Genomic DNA, 13737 nt, shown 5'->3' with positions numbered 1-13737 from the left:
CAACAGGCTTTTCTGTATAAAATTAAATTGTGTAAGGGAAACACTTACCTTTGAGGTGCGCTGGAGCTGATCTCCTACGTATGTTTTACGGAACTGATCCAAAAACCAGAGTATGGCAAGTTCCACTTTCTCATTGCTAGAGCGTGGTAACTGGGCATCCATCAAAGAAATTAGCTGAAAGACTCTGAAATCAGTAAAAGAAAGAAACATGTATAAAGTTGTTGGGTTTGTTTTTTAAAAAATAATTTTTATTCATTTTTCAAACACATAATAAAAAACAAACAGAACACAAAACAAAAACATACAGAACATTAAACATATATAATTTCATAACCTTAATTTCATACACCTTCTTTCCTCCGACTTCCCCATACCTCCCTTTCGCTGCATCCTTATTCTGCAATTCTTTAGCAACCCTTTAGTCAATTTGTCTATTAGTTCCCTTTCATTAAATTTCCTTAAACTTATTAGTTACAGCTGTAATTCTCTACTTCTTACCCCTTGACATCTTAACACTCCTCAATTTTACAACAGTTTTAAAGATATATTTTAAATTTCTTCCAGTCCTCTTCCACTGTCTCTTTCCCCTGGTCTCGGATTCTGCCGTAAAGTTGTTGGGTTTTAAACCTCATATTCAAAATGATTCACAGCCATTAAAATCTAAACACATCTTCAGTTGAATTAAACTGTGTTCTTTTTGATCAAGCAGACACCTCTGCTAACAGAAAAGGACAGTCATTTTTACCAATTTCCCTGTTCTGAATTTGAGTTTACACAACACACAAGCAGCCAAAGTGAGGACTAGGATATGAGTATTGCTGTAGAGCCAATAAGAACCAACACTGTCAGTTTGTTGTTTCACGTCTCTCTTTTGTTTTGGAAACTCTTTTCTGCGTAGTATTATTTTCAACTCGTTGCCCTTTTTAACTGTATGTTATTTAAATGCTCCTGGTTTGTGGTTTTAATTATGTACAGAGTGATTTGATGGAACAGGGGAGGTGAATAGAGATGCCCCTATAAGAGCAGTTTCAGGTAGGGAGAGGTATGGTGATTGTGCTCAGTCCCCTAAAGGACCAGGTTCACAGTTTGGGTGTGTTTTCTGTTCCAACACTGAGTAGCTTCTATGGCTCAAAGCAGCTTCAGTCAGCTCCAGCTAATAAACCTATACCTATACCTGGATGAGGACAGCTTATCCAATTATCCAGGCTTTGGTAACCTGCCACTTAAGACTATTACAGTGTATTATATATGGGGCTGCCTTTAAAAACAACCCAGAAACTGAAATTGTTTCAAAACAGGGTCACAAAACTTTTAACTGGGGTGAGGCATTATGCCAGTGCTTTATTAATTGCATTGACTCCCAGTCCATTTCCAGGCCCAATTTATAATGCTGTTTTTAACCCATAAAGCCTTAAATGGCTTGAGACCATGTTAGCTGAAAGATCATCTCCTCCTGTGCAAGCCTTTCCAAATTTTAAGATCCTTTTCAAAGGCTCTGCTCCAGGGGTCTCATCAAGTGAAGTTGGGAGTAGGTGATACCAAGGAAGGGGCCTCAGGACTGCAGCTGCAGAATTGCTTCCCTAGAGAAGCTCACATGGGGTCTAGGTAAAGGGGCCCCTGACCATGAGGTCCAGTCGCTACCGACTCTGGGGTTGTGGCGCTCATCTCGCTTTATTGGCCGAGGGAGCCGGCGTACAGCTTCCGGGTCATGTGGCCAGCATGACTAAGCCGCTTCTGGCAAACCAGAGCAGTGCATGGAAACACCGTTTACCTTCCCTCCGGAGCAGTACCTATTTGTCTACTTGCACTTTGACATGCTTTTGAACTGCTAGGTGGGCAGGAGCAGGGACAGAGCAACAGGAGCTCACCCCATCGCGGGCAAACAAATGGTTACTTCTCTTGCCAATTAGGAGAACCCTTTTCTCCTTATTCTTGTTTTCCACAGAGAGAACATAAAGAACGATCAGATTACCTTCCATGAAAGAAGAACCTGCCCATTTTAGTTTAGCACTGAGGACCTAGGCCCACAAACTCAACTCGTTTACCACACTGAAAACGAGCAGCATGCAATCTGCAGGGACAGTCAGCTGATTTAAAACAGAGGTGTTATCCAATGCTGTCAAATGAGCAGTTCTATAATGCCAATTCAAATTCCAAGTCACTATGCTGTTTTGAAAACCATTCTCTGTTCATCAAATCTAAAAACACAGAGGGGTAAACAGGACTTTTGCCCATAGCAATTTTCATTCACAAAACATGCCTTCTTTTTTGAAAAAGTTTGAGGGTAATGATGCACACTTACCGACAAGATAATTCACCATCCATAGCATCATGTTCATCAGTACTGGTATAAGTTAATCTTCCGCCTACAACAGTTCCAACAAGATATACAAGCCATGCCAAGCGTCCTAACATGGTAGGGATGGGGAGAGAGAGAGAGAGAGAGAGAGAGAGAGAGAGAGAGAGAGAGAGAGAGAGAGAGAGAGAGAATTTACAGCATCTGAGCCAAACATATTGCAGGCTGTTCTAGTAAATGCTAATGTTTATTGATAAATTGTTGAATTTCTGTCTAATTCTTTGAAGCCACTTGATGATTCTTATAATAAACTCATAAATGCTTATATTGTAGGGCATGCTATTGTGGTTCACATTTTACCAGGAAGAGGGAAATGCGGGTGAAACTTGGGAGTTTACCAAAACCACTTGGTTAGCCTTGAAATCTATTCATAAAATCTTCTAAAATGTTAAGAACTGCTAGCAAACATCAACATTCACTAAGTTTCTGATATGTATCATAACACAGCTGAGGAATTTTGATGTATTGTTTTAGATATGGGCCAATGGCCGTAATAAATCAAACTAACTAACTAACAGCTGAGGAAGTAATTTCAGAATTAAGACCGAATTTTGCTTTCTGTTATAAACCATACTTTGATATAGTCATCCCAAGTACTATAACGACCATTTTTATGACAACATTCTGACTAATGGTCCAATACACCAGGTTTTTTTAAAAAAACACTGTTCTGTTCATTGGCCCTTGACTATGGGAGGGGAAAGGACTTCACACCTCTAGCAAGTGATCTTCACTGCAAATCAACAAAAAGAATATCTCTTTCCTCATCCTGGGGAGACTTCTCTGCAGTTTTTGACACTATTGTTTGGGACCTTCTTGAACATCTGGCAAGTATCCGAGAGGTCATTCCAATGGTCACATTTTTTGCCTTTGAAATAACAGAGGAACCAGGAATACTCCTACATCTAAAGGTAAAGGTAAAGGGACCCCTGACCATTAGGTCCAGTCGTGGCTGACTCTGGGGTTAAAGCACTCATCTCACTTTATTGGCCAAAGGAGCTGGCGTACAGCTGCCAGGTCATGTGACCAGCATGACTAAGCCACTTCTGGCAAAACAGAGCAGTGCACGGAAACGCCGTTTACCTTCCCACTGGAGCGGTACCTATTTATCTACTTGCACTTTGACGTGCTTTCAAACTGCTAGGTTGGCAGGAGCAGGGACCGAGCAACGGGAGCTCACCCCATCACGGGGATTTGAACCGCCAACCTTCTGATCAGCAAGTCCTAGGCTCTGTGGTTTAACCCACAGCGCCACCCGCGTCCTACTCCTAGATCTAGCTGCCTTTATTGGTTTAAGAGTCTTCAGTGATGTGGAGTGCCTTTTGCCAGTTTTATCTGGTTTGCCAGCTACAGGCATTCTTGAACAGTGACTGCCTGGCCACAGTAATTCATGCTCTAATAACTTCTCATATAGATTACTACAATGTGCTCTACATAGGCCTGTCTTTCTACAATAGACTCTGAAACAGCAGCTCGCAGCAAGGTTACTGAGTTGATCAGCCACCCAGAGCCACATATCACCAGTTCTGCAGGAGTGGCTGCCATCATGTACTGTTAACAACTTATGAAACTCTGACGATTTGGGACCTAAATACTTGAAAGAGCCTCTTCCTATATCGTCCTGTAGTGATGCAAGAGAAGACCTTCTTGGTGGTGACACCTCAGCTGTGAAAAGTCCTCGCTGCTGAAATTTAGCTGGTACCTACTCTCTTTTCATCCTCGTGCCAGCTTAAAATATGTCTGTTTACTCAAGCCATTGGAAATAATTAATGTTCAACTTTGGATTTCGAGGCATGTCTCTGCAATTTTATGACCGACTGAAATTTTATCTGTTCTCATGTTCAGTTACTGGATTGTTACTTTAAAAAAAGAAAATTTTATTGTTCCCCACTCTAAAATATTAGGATGCCGGGTGGGCTATAAATAGATGAACAGTGATCACTGCAGACACCATCCCTTCTTTATGGGATCTATTGCGAGGAGTGAAAACATGATCATTTTTCTATCCCCCATCCCCCGTTGGTTTGATTTGATTTGTTATAGTCTCAATAGCTTAAAGTGATAACTATTTTAAAATAAACTGACCAAGTTCTGCTCCTCATTTGCTATCTATTTGGTTGCTGCCATTAATGCAGATTCTGTAATCAAATGCTTATTGCAAATACAAAATCAGTATTTTAAAAGTACTATTTCACAATTTTAAGGCCAGCACCACCATGTCTGAAAGCTGGAATATTGGCAAGTCTGAAGCACAGAAAACCGTTAAATGGATTGATAGCCTCCTCAACATTTAAGATTAAACTCTAAACTACTCCCATCAGCACATGGAGTATTCTGTTAATGATCCTGAGTTAGTCCCTATGCACAGAAAATAGAATTCATTTTCCATCACAATTCTCTATGCTTACTTCCTCTATTCAAAACACTCAGTATTGCTGCTTTTCCAGCTGCTTAAGGAGAATATTTTTTTCCCTTACCAAAATAATTATTGCTGTAATAATCTGTAATTATGTTTTATAACAGCAATAATCCCAAAGAAATCAGTCATTAACATAGATCACAAGTAATCGTTAACTACTGTTAATGACCCATTTCTTGGGGATTATTGTTTTAGTAAACCACGACTGCATCACAATCGATACAGAGACCAAGACAATATAATAAAATGAGGTCTTAATATTGTATTAACTTATTTTGTAACATTAAAAACCATTAAACATCTAAATTAAAGTGTGCATAACTAGAGGAGGTAACATTTATTGTTCTGTGCTAACAGAAAATGTTTAGTCCACAGAAAAGATATTGAACATTATATAAAGAGAAATACAAATTTAAAATAATGCCAACGTTTTCTTTGTTGGTGGTGGGCAGATTCAAACGCTTTGACCTACAGAGGTTTTCTGAGAATAGCATCTAACCACTTTCATCATATGTACTGACACACAACTTGGGGTACAAAAATATTAATGGAATCATAAATTTTCTTATAGCACTGAGTATCATCTTCAAAAGATGCATCCTCCATTTTTATCCTTAACAACCCCATATTGCTTCATGAGTATTAAAAACTATTTGCATAAATTATGTCAAGAGTCCTTAAAACAACCCTGTAAAATAAGTCAGAGTTGTTACTCTGGTATTACATATGGAACGGGGAGGTACCAAGGCCGAGATAGTTGGTAATGTAAGGCCACTTAGTGATTATAATTATGCATGCTTAAACAAGGGATGCGGGTGGCACTGTGGTCTAAACCACAGAGCCTATGGCTTGCTGATCAGAAGGTCAGCAGTTCAAATCCCCGCGACGAGGTGAGCTCCCGTTGCTTGGTCCCTGCTCCTGTCAACCTAGCAGTTCAAAAGCACGTCAAAGTGCAAGTAGATAAATAGGTACCGCTCCGGCGGGAAGGTAAACGGCCTTTCTGTGTGCTGCTCTGGTTTGCCAGAAGTGGCTTAGTCATGCTGGCCACATGACCCGGAAGCTGTACGCCGGCTCCCTGGGCCAATAAAGCGAGATGAGCGCCGCAACCCCAGAGTCGGCCACGATTGGACCTAATGGTCAGGGGTCCCTTACCTATGCTTAAACACAACTGCATAGCGACCAGTTGGAAAGCCAACAATAATAATTTCTAGCCCAGAGACCAAAAGATCTAGCTTCTGAAAAGGGTCATTTTCATCCCACCAAACTTTAATTCTTTGAGTGTCTCAGCAAGCATGCTGATAGCAGCGATCCAGCAGGCTATATACACCTCAAATTTCTAAAATAGTTTTGACAAATTCCCTCACCTAAGACAAAGGAAAAGCAGCGGCAGCAGCAAACATCGAACGCCACTGATCCAAGTTCCTCCCTGCCCACATTAATCTATCACTTGGCAGAAGCCATTTCATCAGGCTCAGCAGAAAAATCGGTAGGAGAAATAGGAGCATTGAGTCAGCTCTCTTGAAAGGCCAGGTTCCTCTCTCTCTCTCTGGACTGTTTCCATTCCAGCCATTCATTGTAAGAGCTACAATGCAACTGAACTGGTGCTCAAGTTTTTCCTCTTCCTACTCTTTCTTAAAAAAAACACTCCTTTGTGTCATGCCTTTTATATTTGTTTTTATTTATCTTATTTAAACTGCTCAAGAAGTCTTTTCGGCTGAACAGCAGGGTAAAATCTGCTACTCAGGAGCCCTCCGAAAGTTGTGGGACTTCCCCATCATTCCTGATGACTGGCCATGCTGACTGGGGCCAACAAGATTCCAACAAGGCAGGTTAGCCCGCCCTGCTTTGTGTTTTCTGATAGTATTTTTCCTGTCTGTGCCAGCAAAGTTGTTCAGGAGGTGAAGGCAAATGTACCAGACAGGCAAACTTTCAGACAACGTAAATACTAACCTTCCTGGATTGAGATCGCCAAGGGATTTCTACTGGAAGACTGCAACAGCTTCTGATAGCTTTGTGCATTTTGGTCAAAGAGCTGTACAAGAAGAGCGCAAGTCTTTTCATATTCACATCTGCTAACTGTACACAGTTGCTCCAGCTGCTGAAAAACTGTGGCTGTATCATCCAAGGGATCATCCAAGCCATCTCTAGAATACATACAAATAGGAAAGTCATTCTGGGCAATGTAAAATGCATTGTGTAGGAATGTAAGCATTTTGGCTTACGTGTAAGGTTGCAATCCTATACCCTGAATACAACGGGTCTTACTTCAGCACAGACATGTATGAATGGCTCTGTGTTACTCTGTATTAGCTACAAGCTGAAAAAAGCTTCTCAGGAGAGCTCCTTCAAAACATACACTCCAAAGCCAAAAAATGAAAGATTATAGAGCTACGGTGATCTATTATCTTAGACATGCAACATAGGAAATAGCCCAATCTTTGACTGGACCCAGTTGAATTCAGAAGCACTTTCCCCCTCACAATTTTGTATAATCAATCAATCAATACTGTTATCGTAACACAAGAAGAATATACATGACAACGACAGTATGCTATCAAACTGGAAACAGTACAGCGGTAGTCGTGGAGAAGACTACTTCATGTTGTTACCTTATAACCATGGAGACAGATTCCAATCTAGAAGTAATATATGCCTTTGTGATCTCAGGTGCATATGTATCCAAGAGATGGGGTTCTGATGATTTCACAAAAGGCACCGAGGCAACCATTCTCTGCCAAAGGGTTAGCAAATAATGAACGCTGTTTGGTGCGAATTCCCAATGCTACCAAGAAACAAAATGAGATTTTCATTAAAGTAGGTTTTAGCCCAATGTGAGCAATTACAAACATTTTTATCTATACTATCGCTCCTATTTACTATTTCTGTTCATGCCTCAATTAGAACCAAAGCCCCAAGATGTTATGTAAAACTGCAAAAAGATATGCTCCCCAAAGTTGATGCTCTCACAGAGTAAGGCTATTGGAACATGTAAAGCATCAGTTTTAATGAGTTCATCATCGTGCAAGGTATGCACTTTAAAAAATTCTCCTTTTTATTAAGTAGATCACAGAACAGTTCTACCATTGTCTTACCTGTAAACTAGTAATAGTGAAACTGGCTATCAGTCTAATAACTTCTGGGTAATCTTTCACAACTACTAATTCTCCCAGTTGATAATTAGTCTTCAGTCGAGCCAAAAATCGACAGAATTCATGATAATTACCAGGATCCGATAAACCCTAAATTGCACACCAACACAGAAGATTGTAATTAGTAAAGCAATCGTCTTAATGGCAGAAATGCATGCTTTTAAAATATATACTAAATTATTTTGCACAGGGTGGGCCATTCCAGAATGATCTGCATGTCCTGAAGAGGATCCTGAAAGATTAAGGGCACTGAAAGCTGTGTTACAAGTGGCATATTCAGAAAAATGAACATTATTATTATAAGAAGAAAAATCAGTAGAGCTGAGGCCCATGTGTTAGGTGACCAGATACGGAGTTACAGCAGTGGAGCAGCTCCCTGTCTCTTTGGAATCATTAATATAAAGTTTGTGTGCATGCAAGTGCCAACTGATGTTAAAAGCTAAACAAGAATAGATTCTGCCATTCATGTTTCAACTGCTTGTTGTTGTTGTTGTTTAGTCATTTAGTCGTGTCCGACTCTTCGTGACCCCATGAACCAGAGCCCGCCAGGCACTCCTGTCTTCCACTGCCTCCCGCAGTTTGGTCAAACTCATGTTAGTAGCTCCGATAACAGTATCCAACCATCTCGTCCTCTGTCGTCCCCTTCTCCTTGTGCCCTCATTCTTTCCCAACATCAGGATCTTTTCCAGGGAGTCTTCTCTTCTCATGAGGTGGCCAAAGTATTGGAGCCTCAGCTTCACGATCTGTCCTTCCAGTGAGCACTCAGGGCTGATTTCCTTAAGAATGGATACGTTTGATCTTCTTGCGGTCCATGGGACTCTCAAGAGTCTCCTCCAGCTACTATCACACAAAATGCTTCAAGTTTAATGTCCTTGGGGGAAAAGCAATTTTTAAAATATAGTGATGTAAACAACTTGGCTGTCTCTTGTTAATTGTTGCTGAGCACCATTTGGTTGAACAGAATGGGGACTTTCTCCCATGTCCTCAGCCAGCTCTATTAGTACCCTGATTCAGGCACACTAGGAGTACAGCGAGGTCTCACAACCTGTGGCAGAAGAAAGCCAAGCTTGTTGCGACACCTTTCTGATTCTTTAGTTATTTATAGGAATTTCTATACTGCTTAACATATAAAATACCAGAGCAATAATACAACTCTCACCATGTGGAGGTCAGACATGATATTTGCAGATTCACGCTTTTTTGCTTGACTGAGATGTGGCTAAAGAGAGCACCCTTGCCTGATGCTGCTATGCTTTCATTTACCCTACTAGATTATCATCATCTGAGGCTCTTCTCTGTGTGCTCCCCTCCATGAGAGATCCAGACGGTGGCAACACAAGAAGGGCCTTTTCTGCAGTGGCTCTCCACTTGTGGAAAGCTCTCCCCAGGGAGCCTCGCCTGGCACCTTCATTACAGTATCAGTCTCAAACTTTATTCCGGTCACAGACCAGCATAAGATAAAACATATACAGTGGTACCTCAGGTTAAGTACTTAATTCGTTCCGGAGGACCGTTCTTAACCTGAAACTGTTCTTAACCTGAAGTACCACGTTAGCTAATGGGGCTTCCTGCTGCTGCCATGCCGCCGGAGCACAATTTCTGTTCTCATCCTGAAGCAAAGTTCTTAACCCGAGGTACTATTTCTGGGTGGGTTAGCCGAGTCTGGAACCTGAAGCGTATGTAAACTGAAGCATATGTAACCCGAGGTACCACTGTAGATAAACTGAACACATAAGACTTAAAACAGGTAAGGAATAAAAACTAGTAATTAAAAGGTGATTATATCATACATACTTAGAAAGATAAAAACAGGGACAAACAGTTAAAAGTGACTATAAGGGAAAGGGGGTATTGTTTCTGTTTGTTACTATGTTCTGCGTATTTGTATTTTTATATTGTAAGCCTCCCTGTGGTACTTAGATGAAGGACAGTATAAGAATTTAATAAATTAAATAAATGAATATTCCACCTAGTTATAAGCAGCTGTGTTTTTCAAATAAACAACAGTGTATTTTCAAACACAGTTGCTGAAACTAAACAAAACAGCAACATAACACTGCTGCGAAATATTTTTAAAGCTGCCTTTTTCTTCTAGAAAAGACAGCACAGGCACAAAGCTAAGTCTGGTGAAAAAATGAACCATGCAGACAACACTTGGAGCTGATGGGCCACCATACTTATCCCAACCCTCGTGTCTTCCCCAAAAGCTAGCAACACCACAGGAGCTATTTCCTGAGTAGCTGCCATGTTTCCCTCACCAATGGTTTGTATGAAGTTGCCATACAGGAAACTCTCTAACATTTGTCACTGTGCATCAAGCACGGAACCATTTCCTATCGCTCCTTTTTAACCCAGAAGGTAGAGGATATTTGTATGGCAGCTTATGTGCCACACGTGATGCCCCCTATTTTCCCCTTCCTTCCCCAGCTTATTAGCCCAAACAAACAGGAACATAACCGCTTCCTCCACAATTTAAATTAGCGGCAAGACATTTTTAAAAGTGGACACCGTATACTCAGAACTGAGGAGAAAACTGACAAATGTATACCTGAGGATTTTCAAGTATTCTTTTTACTCCTTTGATCAGGTTACCAAGGTATTTGGCACGTTCTGGGTTGCTAAATAAGGATCTCCTTGTAGAAGCAAACTGAACTAAACAAGAAAGTGCCTAGAAAGAAAACAAGGATTTAATAATTTTATTCCTTAGCAAGATACAACCATTCCTTTTTGGACTAACGGATACCAGAAGCATCAAACACCTTACTGCTATACCAGTCAAGTTTCTTCTACCTTAGAAAAGTCTATACATTCATGTTGGGCCAACAGCTACAGTAGTCAAACAGTGTCTATATTTAAAACACAGAAAGCTGTCATCAGTGTTTAAGCGCCATTAAAAACAATGCTAAATAAACTGATTCAAATACACGTATCTGTATGTACACAATCTCTACAACGGACACAATTGAGGTAGTTACTGCTTCTGGTATGATCATATCCTAACAGAACACTAGCCAGGCAACATGGTGTTAATACTGTGCCCTGTTACAAGGGCATGTGCTGTGATAGCACAGCTAACCAGAAGAGCGCAGTCACTTATGCTGTATTGTGACAATGTAAGAGAGTCATAGCAACTCTGGCAATAAAAGGCCAAAACTTAGTTGAGAAAGGGGGCACGGTGGGGGAAGCATGGAAGAGTGGCCCATTTTGTTAGAATTCTACCCATCATTCCACAATTTGGGGATTATCCCTGGAGCAACTCCTGTATGACAGAAGTTAATATTTGAGGCTATTTATAGAGAGACATCTAAAATTATGCATTATTTGGAGAGATTTTTCTTCTCTCAGACTACTAGAATTTAGGGTCACTGAAAGAAGCCGACAGAAACTTCAGGGCAGACACAGGGCACAGTCAACCTACTCACTTCCACAGGATGCAACAACAGCCACAACATCAGCTTTAAAAGAGGGTTAGACCAAATTGTGGCCAATAGTCATGATGGCTATTTAATAACCCCAGCATAAGAGACGACAGGGCTCTGAATACTAGTTTCTGCAAAGCACATGCAGAAGAGTGAGCCGCCCCAAGATCTTTGGATGAAGGGCGGTACAGAAATTTAATAAACAAACAAAGAGTGCTACTGGAACACCTAAGGACAGAGAGGCCCATGGAATTGCACCGGGAAATGCAAGGCCAAAATAAACCCACACATTTAAGCAAAGCATGTGCTTTCCACACGTTTTTACTGTCTGTGGGCAAATACATAATTGATGGTGGGCTGAGCATTTGCTGTGGACTGTGGGAGAGGCTGCAGTTACATTTATAAATATACTGTTGATTTGCTGCTGACTGATTAGCAGAAAAGTGCTATTGCTTCCAACTGCAATTGCTCCCCCTCTTCTGAACTGTACCACAGAAACCCTTTTGGAGCATATAAACAGGAGTGAAATCTAAGGAGATACAAGGGGCAATTCTGGTATGACATATTCATTAAGCATGTACTAATGTCCGAACAGCTTCTCAGAAATCACTTTCTTTTACTATTGGAAAAACATACTTACTAACTGAGACAGCATTGATGGGAGGGAATGATACAGATCAAAAAAGAGATCCAAGGTTTCTGGCTCCAGGAAGACTGAGAAGAGAAAGGCAAAATTATGAAATGGACAAATCCCTGTGTTACAAAGAAAATAACTTTCCCAAGTTCCACTCCTCTTTTTAAAAATGGTAAGAAATATAACCGTTTAGCATTTGGTCTACACTGGCAAAAAGAAAAAGAAAAAAGCAGGCCATATAAATCATAGCCCAAACTGTTGGGACTCCTGCAGAAAATGAAATCTGCTAAGGTAAGCCCACAATTTATGTGCATTTAACATGTGCTCATTCAGCTTTATGTCACAAAATAAAAATAAAAAAGAAGGCAGAAAGGAGGCAGGATTACAGGAAAAATGACGTTGACAATCCCACCCACTATTGAACCCAATGGGTTTTGACTACACGTGGTTTTGGGTTTTGGCGTGATCCCTGGAATGTAACCCCCATGTAAGTTGCAGGCTTACTGTAACTGGACAACCCAGGTTTTTTTTTCTAAATGCTCTCTACTTCAAGAGTACAATCCAAATTATACTAGTGCTATGTCAAATATTCACCAGTACACATTTTTACATAAAATGGGTGTCTGGGGTAGGGTGGGGATGTTTTCCAAGCTCCCTCCCAATATAATAATAATAATAATAATAATAATAATAATAATAATAATAAAATAAAAAAAAAATTATTTATATCCCGCCCTCCCCAGCTGAAGCCGGGCTGAGGGCGGCTAACAACAATAAAACAGTACAAAAGTACAGCACAATATTTTATACTTGTTCACCGATAATGTTAACCACTGTCAAGTGAAGCTCCAATCCATGGAGCCCCTTTAACTGCCTCACCTTGCTGCTGAACTGAGAACCCAGCCAACTGGGGACAATGTGTGGTCATGTTTACATCACAATGCCATGGAGCCAATCAAGATACAGCTGCATGAGAATGTCACAAAGCCAATTAAAGCTAGGGCAAGAAACAATGTGCAGGAAGCTGTGCTGCAACACACTTTCACCTGTTTGCATACTCTCCTTTGTGTGTCCCCCCCCCCCCAAAAAAAACCACAAAACCACCACAGAGGAAAGGGGAATAAAAAGGATGTGAACCTGCCACTGCTTAAGATCAGCACTAAATTCTACTCTTGCTATTTCAGTATTCCTTCTTTTGACTCAGCCTCTCCTTGTGACTGTCAAGCAGTGGCGTAGCGTGGGGGGTGCAGGGGGGGCCGGCCCCACCGGGCGCAACATCTGGGGGTTAGGGTTAGGGGGCGCAAATCCACGGGGTAGGGGGCGCAAATCCATGGGGTAGGGGGCGCAAATCCACTGCTGTCAAGCACAGGAGAAGCAGGACAATACAGCTTGGCTCCCGAACACTGCAAACCCGGAAGTAAGTGTTCCAGTTTGCGAATGCTTTTCGCAAGCCGAACATCTGACACGGCGTCCGCTTGAGTGTAGGAAGCTCCTGCAGCCAATCGGAAGCCTGGTTTTCGAAAGGTTTCGGGAGTCGAATGGACTCCCGAAACGGATTAAGTTCGAGTACCAAGGTACCACTGTAAACCAAACCATAGCCCTGTTCCCCGTTTCATTGGTTGTCAGAGTTACGTTTAGGAAAGAGTGAATATACATAAAGTTCTTGTTCACAGCCTATGCCAGGTTTTAGCATACCCCTGAAAACCGACAGTTTTTGTTTCATGACCCGAATAGCTTTCTATTAACACAATGAAGCAGTA

At 41.2% G+C, this 13737-nt stretch overlaps 1 protein-coding gene across 1 annotated transcript in view; it reads right to left on the bottom strand.

Moving 5' to 3' along the window:
- RANBP17 (RAN binding protein 17) overlaps positions 1-13737 on the bottom strand; it is a 170003-nt gene that overhangs the window by 142860 nt on the left and 13406 nt on the right. The window contains exons 8-14 of the mRNA XM_081906702.1: positions 11984-12057; positions 10473-10592; positions 7868-8014; positions 7385-7557; positions 6726-6919; positions 2303-2408; positions 49-184 (exon numbers count right to left, since the gene is read on the bottom strand). Of these exons, the coding sequence (XP_081762828.1) occupies positions 49-184; positions 2303-2408; positions 6726-6919; positions 7385-7557; positions 7868-8014; positions 10473-10592; positions 11984-12057 (950 nt within the window). The remainder of the gene's footprint in view (positions 1-48; positions 185-2302; positions 2409-6725; positions 6920-7384; positions 7558-7867; positions 8015-10472; positions 10593-11983; positions 12058-13737) is intronic.

Source organism: Podarcis melisellensis (assembly GCF_964234715.1).
Source record: "Podarcis melisellensis genome assembly, chromosome: 3".
Lineage (NCBI taxonomy): Eukaryota > Metazoa > Chordata > Lepidosauria > Squamata > Lacertidae > Podarcis > Podarcis melisellensis.
This window is presented reverse-complemented; position numbering and strand designations above follow the sequence as displayed.